Source organism: Tamandua tetradactyla, chromosome 26, assembly GCF_023851605.1.
Source record: "Tamandua tetradactyla isolate mTamTet1 chromosome 26, mTamTet1.pri, whole genome shotgun sequence".
Taxonomy (NCBI): Eukaryota; Metazoa; Chordata; class Mammalia; order Pilosa; family Myrmecophagidae; genus Tamandua; species Tamandua tetradactyla.
This window is the reverse complement of record NC_135352.1, coordinates 10,874,066-10,901,601: the sequence shown is the minus strand read 5'-3', so window position 1 is coordinate 10,901,601 and position 27,536 is coordinate 10,874,066. Positions and strand designations below refer to the sequence as shown.

Genomic DNA, 27,536 nt, shown 5'->3' with positions numbered 1-27,536 from the left:
CTGAGTTGGTCACCTGAGAGGCAATTTTCTTAGCTGTCCTGTCCTTCCTCCATGGGTAGAGTACTTGTGAGCCAAAGTTAAGAAGTCTAGTTCCTATAAAACAGATGCAGAGCCACACCCACTCAGTCTCCACCAGCTGTAGAAGGATCTGCAAACATACCTTGATAATCATTACTCTAAAGCCTGACTTTCTTTTCTCTCCTTATCATCCTCTTCTTCCTCTTTCTCTCTTCCTTCTTAAGAAGAAATACAAAGTCACTGGAAGTTTTCAAACAGAATTGTGAGATGTTATCCTGGCTTTCAAGGATCTCTACAATTGTGTCTCCAACTCACTTTTCCAGTGTTAGTGTCTTCTGCCTCCCCTACCTGAATTCTGAACTCCATCTAATTCCTAAATACAAGGTGTGTTTCTTCACCATCATCCTTTTCAAAAATCTCTCTTCTTATAATGGATTCCTTCTCTTTTGGATCCAGTGTCTTCCTCTTTTTCGTTTTACTCCCTTGTTGGGTGGACAACAGTGGTACACTAGAGGTATCTTAAGCCAGCCCTTAAGAGCCAATTGTGTACACATCTTCTCGACTCCAAGTCGACGGACTTGAAGTTGGTGGCTTGAAATCAGCCAGCCATTGTGCGATTGTCTACACCATGGATATTGGCAGATGCTACAAATCAGAGATGTTCTTTTTTTCAGAGAACCAGTTGTGAACCATCTATCAGCATACCAGAGATAGAGACTATCTACCAATAATTTCCTCAGAAGGGATGCATGGGAGGTACTTTTTTAACATATTTGAATATTTCTTTAATTTATACCCACATTTCATTAATAAGTTGGCGAGCTATGGAATTTCAAGTTAAAAATATTTTTTCCTTCCAGATTTTGGAAGTGTTGGTCAAGCTCTTCTGGCTTCCAGGATTCCTTTCTGTGAGATTGTAGGATCTTTTTTATTTTGATGTTCTGAAGTTTCATGGTAATGTGATCTAGAGTGGGTCTTTTCAATCTGGGCTAGGAAGTCAATGAGCCCTTTCAGTATAGAAGTTCAGATTCTTCAGGTCTGGAAACCTTTCTCACATTATTTTAGTCCTATTTTTTTTTTCTTTTTTTCTACAATCTTTAATAGAAATCCTATTAGTCTTAGACAATTTAGTCTAAAACTTAAATTTTCTTTTTTTATTTTCCACCTTTTTCCTTCATATACTTGCTAAGAAAATTGCTTAACTATTTTTATTATTCTATTGATTATTTTACCATCTTATTTTATAAGAGTTCTTTAATGTTCTCTGTGATGTTTTATAAAATGTCAGTTTGTTTTGTGGGTAAAATAACTTCTCTCGTTGTGCCTTTTGGTGTCTTCCTGTACTGTGTCTGTTTTCTTTATGTTTATTGTTTTTTTTTTTTTTTTTGGTATTTATTTTCTGTCTCTACCTTTTGCAGTAGAGGCAGTCCTCAAACATCCACTGATCTGTAGCTATCTTTCACACTTAGGAATGGCACCCTCTTGCAAACTTTCAGTCTTTATGTGTTTGGAGGGGAGCAGGGCTTCTTCTTTGGCAAACTTCATTTTAGGATGCTATGGCAATAAGCTGGTTTCACTGTGTGAGGGAGCCCAAACTATCAGTTTAAGAAAGTCTTTTGTCATGAACCAGTCATTGTTTCCAGACAAGACTGCACTGATCATAAGCATGGGTGGTGTGTGTGTACAAGCCTCATTGCCAGCTTTTCTGGGAACTGGGAAGAGACAGGAAGACAGAAGAACTTATCATTCCACATGCATGCTTTCACTTAATTTCCCTATTTTTATTCTGAGACCACACCTCTACTCTCCTCTTCCTCAGTGTCCACAAGCTCAAAATCTCTCTGCTTTCATCACCAAAGAATAAAACTCCTGGCCCTTGCTAGGGTGAAAGTAGGCTTAGTCATCTACTATGCAAGGTGTTGGAGTGGATCTGTGTATCTAAATGCTTCTTCCTCATATTTTTCATTCAGTACTTCAGTTTTGAGCCTCTCCTTTTACCCTTGTTTCCTAGGTAGCTGATGTCCCCAATTCTCGAGCTTTTTTAAAAAGTTCCTTGCACAAATCAAATTTTTCTCTTTGGTATGTTTTCTCCTTTATGGGAATGTAAGTATCAGTTTTGTTTTGTTTTGTTTTTAACTTCTGAATTGTATAATATAACATACATACAAAGCAAAGAAAGAAAAAAGCAATAGTTTTCAAAGCACTCTTCAACAAGTAATTACAGAACAGATCCCAAAGTTTGTCATGGGCTACCATACCATCATCTCACATTTTTCCTTCCAGCTGCTCCAGAATGTAAGTTTCAGTTTTAATAACTTTGCTAGTGGGCACAAAGTTCATCAGCTTTTGATCTTCAAAATGTTAGCATGGGGGCGGGCCACGGAGGCTCAGCAGGCAAGAATGCAACCGCCAGAGAACCCGGGTTCGATTCCCGGTGCCTGCCCATGTTTAAAAAAAATGTTAGCATGGTTTATCTACTATCTTTGTCTTTTCTAAGTTTTCTTTCCTATTGTATCCTATTACTTAGCCTCATTTTAGTAGCCTTTCAAGAGATGTATTAGTTATCTTTGCTGCATAACAATTTCCAACTTGGTGGATTATAACAACTTGCATTTATTATCTCAGAGTTTCTATGAGTCAGGAGTCTGGGCATGGCTTAATTGAGCCCTCTGCTTCAGGATCTCTCACAAGGCTGCAAAAAAGGTGTGAGCCAGGGCTCGGATCTCATGGGAAGACTCAAAAGGGAAGGATCCACTTCCATGCTGACGTAGTTATTAGGAGGATTCCATACTTTATGAGCTGATGTGCTGCAAGCTTCAGACTCAGTTCCTCACCATACGGTCTGTTCCATATGAATGCTTGCTTCATCCAAGTCAACAAGGAGAGTATCTGATACAAGACGAAAGTCATTATTTCATGTAATCTAATCATGGAAGTGATATTTCATCATTTTTGTCATAATCTATTGGTTAAAAGCAAATGAATAGGTCAGCCCACGCTCAGGGCGAAGGAATTGCCTAAGGGTATAAATACTAGGGCACAAAGATTAATTTGGGGCTATCGTAGAGTCTGCCTGGCACAGGACACAAAAGGGATAACCACGTGTGTTGAAGTCCCCGCGTTTAACTGGAAGTTCCCATTCTCTCCCATTTTCAACTTTACACCCGCTCATCACTCCAATAAAAAATGCTCTTGACAAAGCCAACAGTGGCCTCCATCTTGCCAAATCCAACCAATTATTCCAAGTCTTCATCTTACTCAGTTACCCAGCAGCAATTGACAAACTCTCTTCTTGAAGTATTTTATTTCTTTGGCTTCTGGGATACCTCACATCCATTTCCCCGGCTTCATCACTTGCCCCTGTCTCTCAGGCTTCTTTGCTGATTCTCAGCTTTTCTCCCTGACCTCTAAATTTTGGAGTACCACAGAGTTCCATTTCTAGTCCTTTACTCCTCTGTATTTACACACTCTAAAAATCTAGTGTCATGACTTTAAATTCCACCCATATAGTGATTCCCAAATTCATATCTATGGCTACAACCTTTTCCCCTGTGGTCCAGACAGTGCCCAATTGGCATCTGCACTTGAACTCACAGGCATCTCAAATTATATAAATTTTATACCTCAACTTATTATAAAACTCTTGATTTCCTTATCCTCCTCTTCCCACTCCTCCAAAACGACTCAGCCCAAATTGGTCCCCATTTCAATAAATGTAATCATCTATCACCCAGTTGCTAAGGAGAAAAATCCAAGAGTCTTTCTTGAAACACCCGAGTCTAATTTTTCTTCACACCCATATACAATTCTTAGTATATCCTGCTGGCTCTACCTTCAGAATAGATCCATAACCCAACCTCTTCTCTTCTTAGCTCTCCTGCTATCAGCCAGTTTCAGTCACCAAGATCTCTTAACTCAATAATTATAATTTTCTTTTAACTGGTCTCCTTGCTTCTACTCTTTGCTCCTTACAGTCTGTTGTAAAGTATGGTACCATATGGTAGCCAAAGTGATCTTTAAAAAAGTAAACATTAGATTTAGGTCACGCTCCTTCAGGAAACCCTCTAATGACTTCCCACTTAGTTAAATTTCATTCAAGCTTCTTATGATAGCCTTTAAGCCCATCTGGTCTGACTCAGACACTCTTTCTGTCCTTCTCTTTTACTGTCAACTCTGCCCATACTTCTGTAGCCATCCAGTCACACTCACTGCTTCTCTGTTGCATCATGTTTATTCCTGCCTCAGGACCTTTGCATTTTCTCTTCTCTGTACTGGGGATGCTTATCCTCTCAACATCATTGAGGTTTCTCCTTAGGTATTCTCTATCACCTTTCACAGCCTTAGTTTTCACGTGGGACTACTGGAAAGCATTGAACATGATTATGTTTATTTATCCCATTATAAGCTTTATGAAGACAATGTTTTGTTTGTGTTATTTCTCTGTCCCTATACTCCAGAAGTAAAGTAAAGCCCAGTATGTAGTAAGCATCAGTATTTGTCAAATGTGTGAGCACATCCTTAAAGGATTGAACTCATGAGATCAGCTTTCTCAAGCCCCAGTGAACTTAAAGGCAACAATAGAGTTTGTTATATAGAACACCATATTTAGACAATATATACATTGACTTAAAAAAAAACTGAATTATTGATAATAACTCTACTATGTTGTTCTTTATCTTTGCTCTGTTTCAGAGCAATTCTGACAATTCCATCTGCTTTGGATAGAGAATAGAGGATCTGTATATAGTATGTTAAGGAGTTTTTGACATTACCATATTTATAATATATATAGGTCCTGCTAAAAAGCATTATTATGGCTTTAATTCACCATCTGACTGGTTCCCTATATAAACTTTTACTGAAATCTTTATTGTAGAGAATTGTGTGATCACACCCTAATCCTGGTCTCAGTTTACAATCTGAATAAAAACATGGGAGGCAAAGTTGTCCACTAAATAAATGATTGATGCTTAAGTGTGACAACTATAGATTTATGGAATAGTCCAGAATATATATTTCTATACACTGTTTTCAGTACTAAATTAAGATGTTTAATTTCTAGATGGAAAATGAGTTCAATAATAGTGTAGTTGGATTTATGTATATCCTCTGCTGTCTCACAATGAAAATTGATTTACATTACATTTCCATTCCTTTTTCTCTCCCCTCAATCCTATTTTATCTCATGTATGGAGACTTTGGTAACCAAGTCCACAAATAATACATTGTGTAAAGTAGTTCAAGTAAAAGTTAGGCATTTTATTCTAGTGAGTAATTATTCCTATATTTCAAGAACAAACTATTAATAAGCATTTGGGTATTTGGGGCTTAAAAGTAGAATTTGGGAGATGCTTTCTGTGGTGCAGATGAAATGAGAAAACCAGAATAGTGCCGTTTCTTTTTAATGAAAATTCCTAAAAGCACATACAGTAAAAGGAAGAGGAGAGAAAGGGAGGTCGGGGGTGGAGGGAGAGAGAGAAGAAAATTGAGAGTACCCTACATTCTGCTGAAATACTGAGCTAATTAATTAAGGGGGATAAAATCCCAGTCATTTGTAAGTATTTCCAAGAAAACCACTGTTTTCTGTCCATCTATGTGTTTCTTTCTACTCTTTTTTTGTCGTTTTCCTAAAAAGAAATCAACCATTAAGCACTTTTAGAGGAGAGCTTACTCTGATAATATGGTCAGAAAAGCAAAATTTCTTCCTGTTCTTCTGTCAGAGATTTGCAGCCTAAGTTATATAAGAAGAACCGAAAGAAAGGGGAACTATGCAATTTGAATGAAAAATCCAATTTTCAAATATTATTGTGGCAATGTAAAATGATAGTCTGTTCAAATACCTAAAAACTTTTGAAACAGAATTTGTATGCTACTTAGGGTGCTATATAGACATAGTTTTATGCAGTTTTTTGAGGTACAGAATTTTGAAATTCTTAGCTAAGGTGTGTGCATTTATACCTAACTTCTAGGGTTGTGGCGAAGGTTAAATGGTATAATATATATAAAACATTCAGCACAATGCCTGGCATAAGTCAATGCTAGAGAAATGGTAGCCAAAAAAAACTGAACAGAACTCCCCAAATAAAAATACATTATACTTGGAGTGACTATAATTTATGGACCAAAACAAGATTATTCTGAGAGTTCAAGCAGATGTTATTAGTAATTTCGTCTGGACTATAGGCATAAACCAGGATGGTTCTAGACATACTAAAACACATCAACAATAATCCATTAATATAGCAACCAATAAACTTTCTCTTTTTGGAGATCACATAACACAGAGGGCATGCAAAACCTTGACGCATTAGTGTACCAGCAACTCACCTAAATTTCAAGAAGTAGTCTTATTAGGACTATGGTCTAATCAGAACATGAGTTTACCAAGAAGAGATCACCAAAGTTTCTTCAAGTATGTCCACAAGCTAACTTGGTTTACATACACTTTTCTTATCAATCAGAAATTATCCCAAGATTGATTTTACTATCTGCCTGACTGAAGCTGATATGCTTTCCAAGTGCTTTCAAAATGTTTGTTTTTTCAAAAATGCCCTTCTAGCTAAGGTGCTATTTTTGAAAGTGCCTATGACTTTCTATCAGAAATGAAAATGACACTTAATGAGAACAAAACATGTTTTCACTCGAGATGCAATTAAACCAACTTGGAGAAACAAGTGTTTTTCTAACTAAGATGAAAACAGCTGTGTTTATTGAGCTGTTCTAACGGTATCAGAATTTCTATTATAGAAACATTTGCTTTACTTAAGATATATGATTTTCTAAATTACAATTGACATTGCAGATAATGCTATTTTCATTACAATTTTTTAAAATCAGTTTATTTCTTTAGTGAATCCTCATTCTTTAAACTCAGGTTTAATCATGTATGAGGAGAGATTTCAGGCAGAGTGTTTTTTAAAGGTTTGAGTGTAGAAGGTTTCCCAGAAAATATTTCATTTCATCAATAGATATAATTTATTCACAGTTAGGCTAAAAATTTCACTGTTTAAATGCCTTAAGAAAAATCTAATTTCTGTGTAAATGTGTTCACTTTTCCTAAAATGCAAAAATTGCAGCTAATTGCTCTGGCATAGGAGAAAACACTTCCGTAAGTAGTTTTTTTTTTTTTTTTTCCATTTCCATTTGTACGTTTTAGCATTTGCAGAGACAACTTCATTTACTACAGGTTGACATGACTTGCTGATATTTTTGTAACACCTGAAAAGAAAAAACACTTCCGTTTCCAGATTTAACATTCTTCTTGAACTTTCTTCATTTAGGTCCATAACATTTGGAAAAACAACAAGTGTTTTCTAGTGTATATATATAAAGGCATATATACAAACAATGGAAGAAACGCCATTTCCTAAGGTCACTTTTAAAGACGTCATTGCCAACAACAACGAAACCGTTACTGCTGTTAAGAGTCTGATCTTGAAAGTATAATCTCGAATCGTCTGTTTGGATACAGGATGTAATCAGTATACGAAACTCTAGAAATTTAAGTAGGCTAAAAGTGACTGAATTAATTAGGTAACCATAAAAGGCTTTTATATCTTAATTTTAGGTTAGGTCTGCACTGGGCAACTAATGAAACATTTTGATTGGATTAATAGATTTTCGTTTAAAAATTGAATAATCAATTCTACTGTTATTTCCCTTCTTCGAAATATCACAGAACAGGTTTAGAGTCATGTAGAAGCTGAATAATCTCTTTGAATTAGTATAGTTTCATTGCTATTAAAAATTGTACTTCACTCTATACAAAAGAAACATTGCCTTAAAAATGATAGATTTGTCAATTTCAAGGAGAAAAATGGTAGTATCTATCAACATTAAAGTTTGAGTAACACTGTTAATTAACTAGACATCCTAGAAATAGACTTATTTGGTCTTTTCAACATACTTATCAGGTAAAAAGCACTATACTCAGTACCATAAAAGATGCAAAAAAACTCCAATAACACAGACTCTACTCTTAAAGAGCTTATCAACTATTTATGTATAAATTAATATGCATTGATCATCAAGAAAGCAGATACTGTTTTGATCAGTGAACATATTAGCAATATAATCAGGCATGTCCTTATTCTATAGGATGTTCAATGTAAGGCAGTAAGTTTAGGCCAAGAGTAATGTTAAAATTACTAATTATTTTTGCACTCTGGACCACTTTTTATATGAGGTGTGTGAAAATAGAATTGTTATTTTGTCAGATCAGTAATACTGTTAGTGAGAAAACATGTCATAGTCATGTCCACACAAGGAGGAAATCATCTTGACAGTCACATACCCGTTGTACAGAAATTCTGAGAAACTTCAAACCAGTGTACTGAAAGCATGGTAGCTAGTGGATTTTTCCCTGCAATGGGAATGGAAAGATGAGCTAAATGTTTCAGGCTATGGAGTACAAAAAACAGCACTTGAAAAGTTAAAAATAAAATCTGGTTTTTAGTCAATTGTCAATATAGCAAACCCTGTTAAAAAATGTCTGCACTTTTCTCTATATCCTTCATACTATGTTTATAGTTTAATTCCTTTAAATAGGAGTGAATTGAAAAAAAAATAATAGAAAGTTACTAATACAAAATTAGTTATAGGGCTTGGTAGGGACCCTTGCAAGGGAGGGACTTGAAGCTTAAAATTTATTAGTTTCACAGTAATTCCACCTTATTTCGCAGATATTTTCAAAATATGGAAAGTGTGATTAATAACAGGTAAATCTTGGTAAATATTAGTTACATCATCACTAAATGGCAATATTGAAAAACTCAGGCAATAGTTCCTGGGTGTCTGGTTGTGACTCTGAGGTTTGGGTCTATCAAACACTGATGTCTGATTATGCAATTTCATCAATTTATAGACCGCTATGGATAGTTCAGCTCTCCATTACCATTTTCCCTTCAGAATTGTGACTCAATTTGCCAAAGTATGCTTTACATTCTTTTAGAAACCATTTTACTTTCCGCATGTAGAGAGCATCTTGGGCTCACTTAAAGTATATTATATTTTTAAGCATTCTGCGATTGTTCCAGGATTTGAAAGATTTAGGTTACTTTGGTTTCTTGGAATTATTTAATACATACCACAAGTTTCCTTGAAAAACGCAATTAAGTCAAAGTGGCTTTAGGGCACTGTTTTATGTTTTAATGAGGTTGTGAATAGGAGATAAGTTCAACCTGGTCATAGTAACATAGTAAATCATGCGGAGAGAAACTTTTTCTAAACTGCATAGCTATAATTTCACTCTAACTGATTTTGTGGACTCAAAAACATTTTATTCTGCTTCTCTGCCTCCTAAAGGAGTTTCCGTTTGGGTTATTTTTAGAGATCAAGCGATAAAAACTTACGTACTAGGGCAAAAACAACATAACACATCTGTTACCCATGCCAAAAAGTTTGCCGTTTCAGGACCATGGACCTTTCTTAGCAACATGTACACATTTCCCTAATGAATCCTTAGGTTGTGATATATTTTTCAGTTAAATTGCTATTACCTACAGAAAATTCTTTTTGTCTGCCGTGAATGTGCACCAGAGTTTATATAGCATTCATCTCCATGGAAGGTACTTTATCTTTCTGAATATTTTGGCAGAAAACATATACCAAAATTATCCCTGTGAGAAATAAAAACAAACCCCTCTTCTCCAAAAAATGAAAAAGGCCACAACTCTTCAGGACTCCCTTGGACCTGGGGACAAGGCTCATCAACCTCAGAGAGGTCCTTTTGCTGTCTGTGAGTCTGGCTTGAGCTCAGAGAAAGGGTTGGAGACAGGCTGGTTTCTGAAGAGTGAAGCTTAGATTTCCAAGTCTGATTTGAGCTGCTATCTGTGAAATTTTCCAAATTGCTTCCCCACATGCCTTGGTTTATCCTTTGGAAAAAAAATAAAAGAGTTTTACAAATTAAGGGTATAAAATATAAATGTAAGAAGACTTTTAGAGTCGCGGAAGTATAAGATAATCTTGTTCATTGCTCAGCTCCTCACTTTACAAATGAAGAAACTAATAGCTGGGAAAGTTAAGCCATAGAGTTGGCATATGGCAGAGCTGGAATAATCACCTGATTCCAAACGTTTTTCCTCTTTGTCATCCTTCCCCCTCAAAACCTTTCTGTCTGAAGTACTATGCAAATTAAAACGTTTTTACTACTGCACTAGTTTTCTATTAAGTGCAACAATCACGTATCTAGTGGTTTAAAATAATACGCATTTATTAGATCACAATTCTGCAGGTCAGAAGCAGGTCACAGCAAAACATGTCTTACAAGGATGAAATTCAGGTGCTGGCTGGGTTGGGTTCCAATCTGGAGCTGGGGGTCCGTCTTCTGAGCTTATTCTGGTTGTTGGTAGAATTGAGTTCCCTCTGGTTGTAGGACTGAGGTCCCTGTTTTCCTGCTGACTGTCAGCCAGGGTTCACTCTCGGCTGCTAGAGACCACCCTCAAGTCTTGGCCAGGTGGGTCTCTCTCTACATGAACACTTTCTTTTTTCTAAACCAGCATGATAACCTCTCTCTTGAGGAGGGGCCCAGACCCTCTTTATGGGCTTCTTTGATGGGGTCAGATTCACCCAGAATAATCTCTCAATTGATTAACTCAGTAGACTAATGATCCAATTGATCACAAGCGTGCTATCCCATGTTTATAAGTCCCACCCATAAAGGGGATCATAATGGATGTGCACAAATGGGGAGTAAATGCTGGGGATCATCTTAGAATTTTACCTGCCAAACTGGTAATATTCAACTTATGCAAGTACTAGTTTTCCTTTTACCTCTTTTCCCCTTTGTTGCCTCCCCCTGGGCCAGTCCAGATTCTTCTGTCCTATAGAAACCCCAGAGAGGGATGATAAGAGGAGGTGAATAAAAAGCACTGTGGTGAAAACTTCAAATCCATTAAAAAATGTTGTTTCCAATAGTTTTATGGATTTTATGTGTTCTTTAAAGCTTTAAGTGCCAATGATCTGGGATAATTCAGAATTACCACTCAATAATTGCCATGTAATAAAGAACTACACATTCCTTTGGCATAAAGCTACTTTTAGTAAAATTGGCCTGGATTCAGAGATGTATGGAGAAACCTAAACTTGTTTGTTGAAGCAGCAGCAGCTGAAAGCCAGGAGACGGTGGCAAACAAAAGAGGTACCATTTTCTGAGTCCCTCTTGTAAGCTAGGCCCACTACTTACATGAGGTCATTTAATCCTCAAAAACAGTGACCTGATACCATAGGTGTTATGATCCCCATTTTATAGATGAGCAAACAGCTGTGAATTGCCACAATCATTGGCATGTCCTTTAGGACAGACTTCTTTGTCAGGCTTCAGTATAGAACCTCTGCAGAGACTGTGACCCTCTGAAACTTTAGGGAGTGGGGGTTAGCAGCTGGGGGCTGATGGGTGAAAAGTACCCTCTGGAAAGTATGGTCTCTCAGGCAATCAAAACATGTCCACTATATGAAGGAACTCTTTTCTTCTCCCTCCTAAAGTTATAATAAAAAGTTTACTTTATAACTGTTCTATAAGTTTGAAATTATCTCAAAATAAAAAGTTTAAGAAAAAAATGTAAGTGATCAAAATCAAGGCTACATGTAATAAAGTTGTTTTCATTTATAGAAGAGTTTACAAGTAAGGAATTAGTTGAGCTTTATAATACATTATGATGGTTGATGAGTAACAAATGTTAGAATAATTGTAGTTTCTTTAAATATGGAGAAATGAGACATATAGCCTAAGTGAATTAGAGGGTAAAGTGTACTTAAGTGCATAAAAAGTAGTGATAGAAATCAGCTAGTCTCATTCTAGAATACTTTTAGCTGTAACTTTTTTGTTGAACAATTAAGATATTACTAACACAGCTGCAGAGCTTCGAAGAGTTGCGGTTACTTCGTGAAAGTCTGGTTTTATTTGGAGTAAGACTTTAAATTTGGAAAAGGTTCAAAACCTTTCAACTGCTGCTCAATTACTCTGGAGTTGAATTAAATGTAAATTGTTATTACTCTGAATTCGTATATAGCTTATTAATTTTAACATATATTTGTTGGGTGTCTACGGGGATATAGAGATGATTCTGAGGCATAATTCTTGCATAGCTGAGACACACTTGAAAGCAAATGATTGTAATAATGTAGGTGCTAACCTGAAGATATATGTAAGGAAAACATATGTGCAGCAGTAATTGGTTCTGTTTGGAAGCATCGAGGAAAAATACACAGAAGAGGTGGGTTTTGAGCTGAGTCTAGAAAGAAGAAAAGGACTCTACTAGGAAGAAAAGGGGAAGACACAGATGAAAGGAAATGTATAGTTCAGCACAATCAGAGTTTACTGAGGGCACAAAAGCGGGTAGACTAGAAGTTGAATATTTGTGTAAGAGTTAGATTGGGAGGACCCTGTTGCCCTCTAAAGTGAAGCTTCAACTTTATAGGCAATAGAAATATGAAGGTAAGGAATGACAAGATACCAGCTGCATTTCAGAAAGGTGAGTTCTGACATCAGGTAGGAGGATGGCGTGGTGTGGAAACCAAAACTGAAACAGTGAGACTAGAACTTATGAAAGTCTAGCCAGAGAATAATGAAGAGAACTCAGATCAGGGGAGAAGATGAGGAGATAGGAGATGAGTATAAAGGCTGCTTTGGAGGTGAATGCACTGGAATTAGGGGCACCAGATGGCTGGACTCATCTGAGGAAAGGAAGATGGGAGAGGAAAATGAACACCTGAACAAATGAACAAAATCTGACACCTAGATTTTGATATTAAAGCATGTTCTTTTGGGGGGAGGGGTGTAGCTATTAGTAACGACATAGATTCATAAACTGTATTTTGGACAGAATTAATTTGAAATTAGTAGGAAATAGAGGCTTAGAGTTCACAAAAAAATCAGAAGCATAGATAGACATTTATGGGTCATCATCAGTTGAGTAGTGGTAATGGATACTTATAGGTTTGCCATAGAGTAAAGAAGAAAAATGTTTTAAATATTGGACTAGAGGCCAGTATTTAAGAGACAGGTAGAAAAATAAAAGAATTAGGGAAAAAAGGTCAGAGAAAGTCCTGTCACTGAAACATGACTATGGGTCCTAGGAGAGAATTTTAAGAAGAGGCGTGCATCAGTGTCACACAGACACAGTAAGAACTAAAAGCAGAACACTCCATATGACAATCAGGAAGACCAGTGAATTTTGAGTATTTCATTAGAATGTTGGTGAGTCCATAGGAAAAATGGGGGAGGTGATGGATTCTTTGAGGTGTTTGTCATGAAAGGGAAGGAACGTTCAAAAAATAGTTTTGGTTATGTTTTTTTTGTTAGAATGGTAAAAGATGACATTCAAAGAGAAAATGGATAATTGGGTATAATTGGCATTAAGAGATTGGCAGGACAAGAGAGGGAAAGATCTGCTAGTACTTGAAGAAAGATTCATTAAGTAGGAGAAAACAAAGCAAAAAAAAAAAAAAAGGAAATTTAAAAATAGAGAACGAGTTGAGGAAATACCTAAAGTATATATATAATAATAAAGTCTTTACATTGCACTCCTGAGACAGAACTATAGCTTTTGTGCCCATAGTTAGCACATACTTACATAAATCCTAGCACCTTGCTGGACTCTCAGGAGAATAGAAGAAAGGTTATGCAATCCCAAAACAAAGGAAAATATACCTAAGTAAAAGTGATTTTCTCCTCTCACCCACAAAACTGGGCTGGTTTAGAAGGCATGTTCTCACCTGGATTGATGGACTTTCTTATGTTTGGATATAAGCTGCTTTAGGGGATCCCAGAGACTCCAGCCCACTCTAGGATGTAACAAAGATCATGCGCAAAAAGCTAATCCAAACATATTTTTAGACATTCAGTTGAATATCTAAGGCCCAGGATCACCTTCAGAATTTTCTTAGTCCCCAAAGTACCCCACACGATGGATCAGAGATCCTAGGGTAGACCGATCTATCTCCCTGCGCCATTTGACTTAGATGATTTCCATCTTACACCCTGGGAAAGAGTTGGAACCAACACAATCTTGATGAGTAAGCAAAAAAGACAGCATTTTCCATAAGAATGAAATCCTCTGCATGGTTGGTCACCAGTTATTTATTGGATGGTCATTTGGTTTCTGACAAGTTAGCTAATTGTTCTGCTAAATCATCTTTAAAAGATGATTTGCCTTCCGGAGTTGTTAATACTTGTGAAATTCTTTTCCCAGATGAATGCGAATTGAAAGATATATATATATATATTTAACACATATACCCCCAAATTCCCAAACTTATAGTGTGTTGAAAGTTAGTGTGTTATAAAGTAACTTGAGTTCTCGGCCTGGGTCCAGGGGTAGAGGTGATTGTAGCATTCCTCTGAGAACTCTACTCTTGGTTCTTAGCTCAAAACTAAAAATCCCTGGTCAAGTCAGATAGATGACATATTGGGCCCCAACGTGAGGAAGAACTGGAAAAAAAATAACAACAACGAGGGAGGGACTCATGAAGATTTTGTAAGGAAGTAAGAATGAATTGTGTGGGAAAGAAGGAAAAAGAATAATTGTGGTGTTATTACACGGCTGGGCCAGGTATGGGATCTTGTGGGTCAATGTTTCATTCCATACAGCCCAGTTGTCACGATGACATTATGAAGTAATTTCCTATATACTATAATCTGTTTTGGAAATGCTTTCTACCAGGTGTCTCTTATGGTACATACAGAAAAAGAAAAAAAAAAGAGTTGACCTGCAAAATTACTCTCCCTGTTCAAATATTTGAAGTCCCAATTCATCACTCACGACATCCAATTTATATTTTAACATCATTATAAATTTAAGGGGGTAAACCCTTCCACAATAACATACATGCGCCTTTGGAAGGAAACAAGATGCTAACTTTGAGAGGATCTTGATGGGATGACTCTTAAAAGAAACGGAAACATCTGAGTCTCTCTCAGCTGTACAGTAAATGTACACAGACTCTGAGCTCAATGTACGCATGGAGAAATCCTTCTGCATTAGCTTTGTGGATACGGACAAGGGGAATAAAGCAAAATACCACAGGAATTGAATCTAAACTCAAAAATAGTTCTCTGGTGGGCACTGGCCGCATTTGATGCAATGATTACAGGGGGATGTATCACTGGATGTGAAGTGAAAAGCAATCTTATAGGGAATAAGGAAGCTTGGATAACACCCAGGCATGAATGCTTAACTGTTTGTCAACAATGTCAGTATTTGCAGGTTCTCTTCCATCATCACTTTGTTAGAAGATCCTTGCTAAAACCCAGCTGTTTTATGGGTCACACTAACACTCATGAGAACCCAAGGGAGGAAATGAAGCCAATACATTTTATACATAGGTGAAATCTGCAGAGGCAATGTGGGAAATAAAAGCATTCTTCTTGGGATTTTACCATTTCACACAGGTTATCACCTCACCTCTTAGAGAAAATATTGAGAGATTATACTGATTAGTTAAGATTTTTATTTTATGTTTGTTCTTGGAAAGACTTCTTTAAACAGAAGTTATCCCAAAGTATAATGCCCTGGTATTGTAATCATCATTTAAAAATTTGAGCAAATAAGCATAAATATACACACACACATACGTATGCATGTTCTTACATACATATGAAGGTAATCCTATTTATCCTCATTTAATCATTAAAGAACAAAATGTACGTATTGACTATGATGAGTCATAGTGCCATGGTTATAACAAGGAACATAAAACAGCCACAGACCTACCTTCAAAGACCTGAATACCCAGTGAAGTCAGATTATTATAAAAATAAATAAAAAAATAAAAAAACTGGGAGAAATGTTATGAAGGAGATTATAATAGGATGGGTGATAATGGATTTCAAAGGTAATGAAAAGCTTCATTAAGTAATTGAAATTCAGGTAAGCCTTAAGGATGAGTAGGAATTAGGCAAAGCGTGGAGATTATGGGCAAAATTCAGGCAGAGGAGGCGACAAGCAATGGCATGGAGGCTGGAAGGAATGGTGAGCTTTAGAGTTGTGCTCTAAAGAGGGCTTGGTGGATGAGCACTGTGAGTGAGGGTAAAGCATAGTGAGGTAAGGCTGGATTTAGGAACAGGCTACCTACCTCTTTAAGGCCCTTGAACATAGCCCTGGGAAGAAAAGGGGACTGGATCATCTCTGCATTTAAAAAATACTCTTGGTGGTTGTTGTGTGGCAAAATAATTGGAGGGAGTAAGAGTTCCCTTAAAAATCTTTATTACAATCAAGGCAGAAAGATAAGGACTGGGTTTGTGTGTTACTTAGTTAAAAGGGTTAAAAGGCTTCCCTCCTGCCACCTCCCATTGGGCCAGTTCAGGGTTTGCTGTCTACAGAAAAACCCAGGCAGGATGAGGTGGACTTGGGGATGGCCTGGATGCAGAGGAGGAGGTGTCAGAGACGACTGTCAGGGTTTCCAGCCTAGGTTATTAGTAATTGATAGAATATGGTAGTAACAGAACCAAGCTTTTTACATTCATTCGATTCTATTTAAATTCCTTCTCTGCAAAAGTATTCAGTGCTTACAAGGTACAAATGTAATGGTAGGATTTGAAATGGACAAGGAAATGAAAAAGTGGATGAAAGGATATATAATCTCTGCATTTTAGGGGTTTGTATTCCAATACAGACAGGTTCTTATTTCCAATAAAGGGAAATGAGAAATGATATAAGTATGCATATGCATGTAAATTTGAAGTATTTGCATCATGTGCACATCTGAATTAAATGTGTCTGAAAGGGGCTGAGGAGGATAAAGAGAAATAATTAGTGTGGAAGTCAGGAAGATTAACTGAAAAGTTGGATGAGTCTGCATTGTTTTCAAAAGATATTTAAGTGTTTTCAGAAACTAATAAGTAAGTCTTATATTGCCATCTTATTATTATAGAAGAAATTTATGACACTGGCCCGATTTATCAAATAGTACCCATAAAAGTAAATTAGTCACTGTGCATTCTATTATTCATTTCTAATCCCTGATATATCCCTACAATCATGCGAATATTATCAATAATAATGATAAACAATAGTAACCACTGTTGTGGAGTAATTTTTTTTTTTAATCACACAGATTTAGTAAGGAAGTAAGATTTAGTAAACATAGATTTAATTTTAACGTTATTTCTAATTATTTCTCTTTATCTTCCTCAGCCCCTTTCAGACACATTTAATTCAGATGTGCACATGATCCAAATACCTCAAATTTGCATTTGTTTGAAATTATTAAATACATTTTTTAGAATTTTTTTTCAGATTCTAAACTCACAATTGTGTCATTAAACTCACTCTCCTCGTAAAAGAGAGAGTATGATTAATTAGTAAATATCTGTCAAGTGTACGGAAGGGCATCATTTCTAGTTGTTTCAGGGCATTTTGCTGGGAAGAAGCCCTTTGCTTTTGTTTTTTAATATTTTTATTGATAAATCTAAACAGGCAAATATTCCATACATAGGAGCTCTTTGTTGAACAAACTCAACCTACACCTTGTTTCTAAGTATCTCACTTAACATAGAGGAGAACTGCTAATCTATAAATTTTTAAGGTTCTCTTTAACTCATTTTTTTTCCCTTCCACTAGGTGTGTTTGCTTGCTTTAGTTCTGTGTGTATTTATTTTGATTGCTTGTTAATGCCTCTTATTTACAGTGACAATATGTGAGAGCATTATCTAAACTCTAAGATAATATACAATTGCCATTTACCATTACTACAATTCTGGTGCAGAAAGAGGAATATTCTCGGAATCACCAAAGGTGAATTTCCCATGAAGCTAATAAAGTTCTCCCTTCAGGACCTCTCACTTGCAAGGCTCCCTTTAAAGAATCCTGAACCTAAATTTGTATTTTTAATTTTGCGTTATTTTCCTTAAAGTTGCCCAAACTTTATGAAATTCAGGCCACCAAAAATTGATCTGACCTTGCTTTTCGTACTGCATTGGAATGATGGATTTGCTTTTGTCTTTCTCATAATATTTTAGCTTCATGAGAACAGGAGCAATATTTTATTTTTGTTTCTCTACTATCTTTCACATAGTAGATGCTCAGTTAATTCTTGGGGGATAAATGGATGAGTCATGCACATTTAGTGGTTATTTTGGGGTTGAATGAAAAAATTTTTTGCAAGTATGCTTCTTCATTAATGTTCTTTGTTATACATTTTTAAAAGTAAGCTCTACTTGGGCGGGCCAGGTGGCTCAGCAGGCAGAGTTCTTGTCTGTCATGCTGGAGACTCGGGTTCCATTCCCGGTGCCAGCCCATGCAAAAAAAAAAAAGTAATCTTTACTTAAATTACCTTAAGCTACTTTGTTTTTAAAAAAGTTAAAAGTTTATAAGTATTTGCAGAGTTCCAAATTAAATTCCCATTACTGTTCAAATGCACATATTCTGCAAACATGACATCTATGTTCACTTGTTATTTTTCTTTCATTTGATTTTTAAAAAAAAATTTTCCTGGAACATTCCCCAATTGGGAATTACTGAGAGAAAGGATCATTCAGCCACCTTTGTAGGTGCTAAGAATGCTCCTAAAAGTTCAGCATAGCCGAAGAAAAATGCTATGACATATGACGGCACTTACTATAAACTGTCATTTAATATAACCGACACTTTATCTTTTTCTTTATTTCTCAAGTTGCTTATTTATAAGTCCCCACTCCCTTTTATCAGGAGGTGACATATGTTGACAAGTTGTCATATGTTGTCTGGGAACTGATATATACTATATGATGCATGTTCTAAAAGCTGAATAGAATACATTAATAAAATTAAATCATGAAAATATATCACATTCTTTAGACAGTTGAGGCTTCAGATTTTGGTTTTCAAGAAAGCATAAATATTTTCTTCCTTTCTCCATCCATCATTCTGATCAGTTCTGAACTTTTTCAAAACGCAAAATAAATCCATTTGCCATTTCCAGACTGCAAGACATCAATAATTTAAATACAATCTCAAATTTTTGATAAACCTCATATTTTTAACTATCAAAAAGATGGACTTACTTTGGTTAATCTTTTAGTGGTCTTCAATAGTATAATAAAAAAAAACTTAGAAAAATTATCTTTTTTATGTTATCGTAAATAACATAAAGGATATGGATAAGTAAAAGAAATATTTTTTGGACTTTACCATGAACTTCTTGGTAATTTGGCAGCAATTGACAATTAGAATATAATTTCAAAATCTGAATATAGTTCCAGAAAATAGCCTTATCTTTTAATGGCTGCTTCATCATATTTGCTTAAAGTTCCTTTCAATCTTTATTGTTGTGATTTCCCCCCTATTTTCCTCTATCACATCAAACCAAGGAAAAAATTATTAAACGGATGAGTGTTTATCTTTCTCATTTCCATTTTATTCATTTCCCAGCCCTAAATATTTCCATAGGAATCCTGCTGTCACGAGCGGCTGCCACCTTTCATTTTACAGGTGGCTACCAGTTCAGTTTTCTTTTTTGATAACTGATAACTTATCAGCTATTATCTGATAACTGATAATTTCAGTTATCTTTCTGTTTAGTTTGGAAGGTTGTCAAGTACTACTATAGGACCATTCAGATGGACACTGGAGGCTCACAAAATTGTAGGCTCTTGCATTAACTTCCCTGAAAAAGGAGTGTGATTAACAATTAATAATTGTTTTGTGAAGTAAAGCATCTAGTCCCCCGAAAAAAGTCACTGAATTATGTTATTTCCATATGTATGGGTTTTACTATTGTCTTCTTATTTTATTTGGGAGTTTCTTAAACTTTTTTTGCCTTATGTCCTCCTTCAATTCTGAAAAAAAAAAAAATGACATGCTTAGTAATACATAGCTATTGTACTCTAAGCCCTACATGAACTTTTACATCTTTGAAATAAAGTGTCCTTTATGAAAGGGCTCCCCTGCTCTGGGTTATGTGTTTCCTGCTTGCTGAGCAGTGGCCTCTCCTGGGAAAGCAGAGTTATTTCAACCAATATTCAGACTTGATTTTACATTGGATTTCAATGTAAAATATTACAGTGATAGTGCTAGTTAGATAGATTCATCATCGTTTCCCTGGTTTTGCTGTTTTTACGACCCAGTGAAATTCATATTTGGTGTTGGTTGGAACGCTATCACAAAATATTTGGACATGCAACTTTTAAAAATTAATAATAATGGCAATATTGCTAACATATCTTTTAAACAGGGAAACTCACTCAACAGACTTTGATTCTTATTACAATGCAAATTAAAACAGAATATAATTATTCTTATGTTAAGACAGCTTTTAAATGGACTGGACTTTTTTTTTGGTTTTTGTGGGTTTTTTTGCCACCTACCTAAACACATACATATGTGTAGCAAGGAGGCTCCCCAGATTTTAACTTCAAATTGGGGCAAGGAGAAAATAAACTGAGAAGCCTATACTTAGATAATGGTTCAGTTTTGTTTAACCTCAGAGAATGGAAATCAGGAGCAAGACATATTCAAAAAGGAGTAAGTAGATTTCATATATGGATTTTTAATTCACCTCTTCCTGACCACAGCACAAGGGTTTATCACTGAAATGAACAATTTAAGTTAGCCACAATGGTGATATAATTTTGAGAGTATTTTCTTTACATGGAGACTATTCTGGATCAATCCGTGGCACGGACTAGTCTGGCCTTTAACTTTTATTCTTTGCAACAGGGAGCCAACATTTTCCAGATTTCACTGCTCTTTAGAATTCTCCACCAGAGGGAGGACAAGGGAAGGAGTTGGGAGTTTCTCCCGTAGTTCTGGGGAAAGTTTGAACTCGAGAAAGCAGACATTCACGAATTAACTACCTCTATCGCTGCCTCTCTATTCTAACCCTTCCAACTTGATTTCTCACTTGGCATAACTGAATGATTCCCAGCTATTTCAGCAATTTTAGTTATTGCCGACAGTGTTTTATCAAGCTCTTTGAAGAATAAGTTGAAATGAAAGAGCGTCCGTTTTGGACGACCCCTTAGAAAAAGTCGGATGATTATCATCATTTTTCAGTAAAATCTGGAGATGAGAATTCTGACAAGTATGCTGTTAAACACATATCCAAAGACGTCTGTAAAAACGATGTAATTTAATTACCTTTAAGATTCATCCAATTCTTCCTGTGTCTTACACTCAAACTCCCTTCCACCCAAAGTTTATCTCTGCCACACATGCACTTGGACTTTTTTCACTAAAGTAAGAAGGTAGGGGGCCCCAAACTCTGCTGGGCAAGGGGCAAACGTTCCTTTCCCCTTCCAGGGGTTTCAGAGCCCCAGAACCTTAAACGGGGGTGGGGGTGGGGGGCAGTTGTTAGAGTTGGAAACTTTTTCTCCAACAGCTTTCTTTGGCATTAAAAATAACGGATCACCCCTCTGGGGGCTCTGCCTTCGGTTTTGGAGTCTCCCACGGCCACTCGGTCCAGCTCCCGCGGCCTCGGCGGCAGCGGCTTTTCCGCACAGCTTCCAGCGACCCCTGTCGGGGGTTCCCAGCCGCGGCCCCGCGCGCCGCCGCCCCTGTCCGGGCCGGGCCGGGGGAGGAAAAGGGGCTGCGCCCGGCGGGGCCGAGCCCAGGCTCCTCCCGGTGGCGTATCCGCGCCTCGGGGTGGGGGTGTGGTGGGGAAGAGGGAGGGGGCGAGGCCAGGGGAGGGTGAGAAGGAGGCGCCAGTCTCCAACCTGCTGGCGGGAGGTGGGTGGGGGGGTGGCTGTCGGGCATTTGAAAAAGGGCCGGCCAGGAGTTCCCCAAAAACTTGTTGGAACTCCCGGCTCGCGCGGAGGGCCGGAGCCGAACGGCGGCAGCTGCCTCGGCCGACGGGAGCGCGGGGCAGGACAGTGAACGGCCTCTCCCTCCTCTCGGCGCGAGGGCGCGGGACCCAAGCCACCGCAGGAGCCCACAGCGGCGGGACCCAGCGCGGCGGGAATCCGAGGACTTCCCCGAGCGACAGGAGCCACCCCGCGCGCGAAGGCGACCTGAGGACAGAACGCCCGGCAGTCCCTGGTGGCCGGGAGCGCACGCCGCGCCTGCACCCGCTCGGGCCAGGCGAGAGGGGACGCGCCGCAGCCCGGCCGCTCGTCCTCCCCATCGAGGGCCAAACTTTTCCCAAACCTGGTCCAAGCCCTCGGACCACACTTCTCGCGCGTCGTCTTCGCCCGCAGCCGTCAGTTTGGAGAGCGTGCACTTCTCCAGCGAGATGTCGGAGCGCAAGGAACGCGGAGGCAAGGGCAAGGGCAGGAAGAAGGACCGCGACTCTGATAGGAAGCCCGCGCCCGCGGCGGGCGGCCCGAGCCCAGGTGAGTGCGCACCGCGGGCCCGGCCCTGCGCTCCTTTTCCTCCCGCGCGCCGCCTCCTGCCCTTCGCCAACCTGCCAACGCCCTCGGCCCCGGGCGTCGGGCCCCGCTCCCCAGCGGCCTGGGAGCCCGGACGGCGCTCCGCCTCGGTCCCGGCCGCCCCTCACCTGCGCGCCGAGCCCCACCCGGGCGCCGGCTCTTCCGCGCGCGGTGACAGCCTGGGGAGGCTTAGCCCGCGCCCCCTCCGAGGGTCCCAGACGCGCTGTGCTCACTGGCCCGGACTTTTCCCAGCTCCTCAGCGGCGGAGCCCAGTCTGGCAGCGGGACGGGGAGTGCAGGAGTCGAGGCTGGGTGCGCGCGTCTCCAGTCACCCGGAGGGCTTTGCACGGGTCCCGTCTGCCCTCTAGCGAGAAAAGCGGGAACGGGTTGTCCGGAGGGAGGAAGACCAGGTGTCTCTCGACGTGTGGAGCTTGGGAGAAGCGGGGTGGTCGAGAGGAGAGGCCGCGTGGACAGCTGCGCATTCGTGTTTCGGGCAGAGGGGAAGCGGTGTAGGGTGGCCGTGTGCGCACGTTTTCACCCGGATTCACTCCTGCATTATTGGAATTCAGATCAGCCACGCGGGATTCCTAATGGTCAGCGAAGCACATAAAATCTAGCCCAGTGCCAGGAATCGTTGTACAGAATGAGTTCTACAGAGTTTTGGTTTAGCAAGTCTATAGTTCAGAGTCGCCTTAATAAATATGCTTAATGTATGTTCCCAAGAGATGTCACAAAACAAAAATATACGTATCTGAATGTTTCAAGTCAGTTGCTTATTGAGTACATACGGAGTGAAATGACAATTGAGGCTCTCCAGGGGCAAATCTTTTTTTGATGATTCAAACAAGGACCTAAACGACAGTTTTACCCTAGATTTCCCTAAGAATGACTGATGCTTCTGACATTGTCTTGGACAGAGGAAATATCCTGAGTAAATATTTGTTCATGAGTAATCGACTAAAGTGGATGCTAAAAAGGGGGGGGGGGGGGGGAGCGGAATGTGCAGGCTTTTTTCTGCCGCTGCAGTTTCCAGTTAATTGATCCGCTGCTTTACGGCAGTTAGAGTGTAATCCCAACACACTCTTTATGAAATACTTCTGAAGACTTAATCCAATAGCACTTTGTAATACTGTGGCTGAAGAAGATAAGCAGAAAAAAAATGTTTGCCTGTTCCTTGCAGGAAGACAGCCAGATTTGCCTAGTCTTCTTGGCATCACTGGTAGTATTTCAGAACCTGGGTTATTGGCGGAGACCTTAAGCAGGTTTTGAGCAAAACAGAAATTGAACAGAGAGTAATTGTTTGGCCACTGACCCTTCCTGCGCTGCTTCTATAATAAGATACTACCGACCAGATTCACCTTAATTACCTTTCCTTAGCCCTCCTGAAGGTGTATTGGAATTTTCCTTATTTTTACCCTATGTTTTGGAAATACAATGTAGCATGTCATTCAACTAGGTATGCAATGGGGAGCTAGATTAGCATCCTTCTTAAGTGACCTTACAGTCCTTTTCAAGGTCATCGTATTAAATTAAACAGAGACCTTAAACCTAACCCGAACTGTAAAGTGGTAAAGTTATTTGTGGAGCCCACATCACCATTTGTAGTGGTGTTTTCTTGAGTTGGTCATCAGTGCCCTGCCTTCATAATTTCCTACGGTCTTCTGTAGGTGGTCTGATGAATGAAAGAGAGGGTCATGGCTTGAAGTTGGATCCCTTTCAGATAAGACATATGCATTTGCTCAGGAGTTTGTAGTAGCAGTGCCTTAACAAAGATATTTCAGACGAGCAGAGAGTTTGGTGCTGGGGGGATTTAGACATAAGCGAGCCCTCCTGAGCCTGGTGGGCCTTACCTGCAGAGTAGGGAGCTGTCTTGTGACTACCTAATGTTCTTTTTGTTCCAAAGCTTCCATGCTGGCTCTCATTCCGCTTGCAAGTCCCACAGCTGTGACACCTTCTAAACCAGAGAGAGTGGCGTCTTTAAGAAATATTCCCTCTTTTCGGAAAAGTCAGGGTGAAACTATCTCTGTTTTTAGCTTGTCTCTTTTCCGTTAAAAACAAATCTTATTTGAAGGGGGACTTTTTACCACTCCAAGTTACCTTGCACTTGTTAAACCATATAAGAATATTTATTCTTGATTTGCTTTAAAAAAAATGGTCAACTTGAAACCAGCTTTGTATTTAAAAAGCACATGGTATTGAACAATATTGCTTTGATATAACTGTTTCTTCTCTTTCCTTGTCATTTCCCTTCTACTGGAAAGTGCCTGTGTACTTTCCTTTATGTCAAAAGCTTCAGAAAATAAATACGTGGTAGCTGTAATGGTTCGTGGGGGAAACCCACACTTCTTTCTCGGCCTTTTTGCACTCTCAGTTATCCTCAAAGGAACAATTTCTGGGTGCCATAACTATAGTATTTCCACTTGCCATGCCAGCCCTAATTATGACTTAGGACAACCATTCCTTGAATTGTTTCTGCCTTCAGTCCCAAGTTTCACCACTACAGCCACTGAAGCTGTAGGTCCTTGATGATGCACATGCAAGAGCCAGCCTGTCTGCAAAGTTATAACGTTGCTTCATGATCATCGGGGGAGGTATAGTGCTGAGAGAATACCGCCACTCGGCCCTGCTGTGTGCTATATTACATGCATCAGTATAAACACATCTGTTGGAAGGAAATTTTCAGGGGAGAAGGGCTTCTTTAATTTTCATATGGCATGTGTGACTGATATGTGATACGTACATGACTATGTTTTCTAGCATCCGCATTTTTATACAATTAACCCAATGTTGAATTGCTCACTGTTGGGGCTGCAGATGTTCAACAGAATAGTCTATTCCATCGTAATGGCTCTAATCGGTCCCAAGCCCTCGGGGTCATTGATTCCTCTTCTTTGCTCAAAATAAGCAACCTCAGCACATTGCTGGGCTTTGTAGCATGGCTCCAGGCACCGAGGGTCCTGTAACCTCCTGGGTCTACACGTGCTGGACCTTTCATTTCCAGGCTCTTCATCTTGACTCGGTTCTTCCAGCAATTTTTTTCTTTTCGAAGACTGAATTACAAAACCAGAGCCTTTTTATTTTCTGGCCCATTGGTCCTTGGCTGTAAGTTCCCTTTAGATTTTCTGTGAGAGTATTTGCTGATATGATTTCTTTCATTAAAACTGTGCAAAAGATTCTTCATTTCTTCCTCCGCCCCCCCCCCCCCCCCCCTTAACTGTCCTGGAACAAATTCATTATCAAGCCTAGCCCAACTCCAGAAGGGGCATTGGTGTTATTCCAGGTGGTAGGAAAATTCAGAAACTGAGCACCCCTAATAGGTGGAGGCAGGCAGTGTGCTTCCCAGATGACATCACCACCTGTTCCCTTCACCAAGCAGCGCCACGGACTCAAGTGTTTGTAAACATTCTTGGATATGAAGTGCCCTGTCACTAACAGGGCAGTGTGTGTTTACAGAACAGGAGGAATGTCCAGTGAACGGTTTCAACCTGGTTACTTGTAGCCACTCACCTTATGTAATTATTAGAAGAATTAAAAATTATTTACACAATGAAGTATGACCTCTTGGATGCATTAAAACAGCAGGAAGAGTGGGAGAAGTTGGCATACTATGTTCGTATCTGTAAAATTATACCAATGGAAGATTGAGGGAGGGACTTATACATATGATAACAAATATATATATATATATATATATATATATATATATATATATATCAGATACATCAGATGATATGTATATATCTCAGAAAATATTGAACCAATATGTGAATACCTTACTACATGCCAGACACTATTCTGGGCACTTTTATATTCATTAATGAGGATAACTACTTTCTATTGAATTATCATCTTCCAGAAAGCATAACAGATGCTTTGCATATTTTGTCTCCTGTTCTTTAGAAAGCGCGTAAATGCCTCACTATTAGACAGCTGAAACAGGATGTCCTAATTATTAACTCTAAAGTCCAGATTACTTGAGTTGAAAGTGTAGTTCTCCCTCTCCTTAACTGCATTGTCTTGGGATATTTACTTAATTTTTCTGTCCTTAAGTTACCTTATTTGTGAAATGAGGATAAAGTTATTATTATTATGAGGTGGTTGTGAGATAATCCATAAAAATCACTATGAGTATTGCTCAGCATGCAGTAAATGCCCAATAAATGTTGGCTCTCTTTATAAAACTGCTTAAGTAAAATTGTATCTTCACAAAGATGTTTATACAGTTGTCAAAATTTACCTTTTATGGTCAAAAATGATCCAAGGCAGGCCTTACACTAGGGTAAGTATAAATATTAATATATACCACCTGTAAATATAAAGAAAAGTATATATGTGCTTCAAGTTCCATAACTGCATATATATAAATTATGAAAACAGCGCTGAATTCAGTCTAAATATTGAAAATGGAGTGAGGTGCAACGTAATTTTATGTCTGGCACAAAAATGTTGGAAATTGCAGGTTATGAGAAGATTTTGAAACATGACACCTTCTCTGGCAACACTTAAGAGTTGATGCTTAAATCTCACTTTGTTATATAGAACGTGCAATCTTTTCTTTGAGACTAGAATACATCCCAGCAATTGAAAAAGAAATTGTATATTAACACACTCTTTGTTATCTTCTTATCAAGTGTGATAGTATATTGCTGTGAAGGTCTGTAGAATTGGGTGCACATGTTTCTAAATATAATTAAAATAATGATTATAATAAATCCACATTTCTCACTATTTTCTTTCCTTCCTCACCTCACTAGAATGACCGCAGGCAGTATCTGAAGTTCTGAAAACCTGATAGATCCTTTCCACATTATTCAGATCAGTGTTGCTTTTTTTTACTTAAAGTCCAAAGGTAACAAGTTAAGTTTGACTTTAACAGTACTGATAGTTTATTGCGTTCTGTTAGGATAGAAGAAAACAAACCACATGTGAATACTTCTGGTGAGTCATTCAGTTTGCCCAAAGAGGCAAATAAAATGGACTTCTTTAACCCTGGAGTGTTCCTCTTGACAAAAAGAGATGAAAATTGGGATGGTATTGACTTCTAACCAGAGGAAAAAGTGTCTATTAAATATGCTGTTAAGATATGTAAAATGAAACTTACCCAAAAGAGTAAGTGACATTTAGATTCATCCTAAGTCATTGTATGTCTGCATGTGTCTGTGTCCGTGCATACATTTTAATAGATAAAGAAAAGTGCCACCAACATACCGAAAGATGTCAGTATTTGTTGCTTTGGAAAA

General features: G+C 38.5%; 1 protein-coding gene across 3 annotated transcripts in view; it reads left to right on the top strand.

Moving 5' to 3' along the window:
* Positions 1-27,536, top strand: part of NRG1 (neuregulin 1) — a 1,096,123-nt gene that overhangs the window by 858,329 nt on the left and 210,258 nt on the right. For 2 of the 3 annotated variants that reach the window (XM_077144415.1, XM_077144414.1), the window contains exon 1: positions 22,023-22,261. The exons of the other annotated variant lie outside the window; for it this stretch is intronic. In XM_077144415.1, the coding sequence (XP_077000530.1) occupies positions 22,162-22,261 (100 nt within the window). In that variant the 5' untranslated portion in view covers positions 22,023-22,161. Of the gene's footprint in view, positions 1-22,022; positions 22,262-27,536 lie in introns of those variants that run through there. 3 annotated transcript variants of the gene reach the window in all.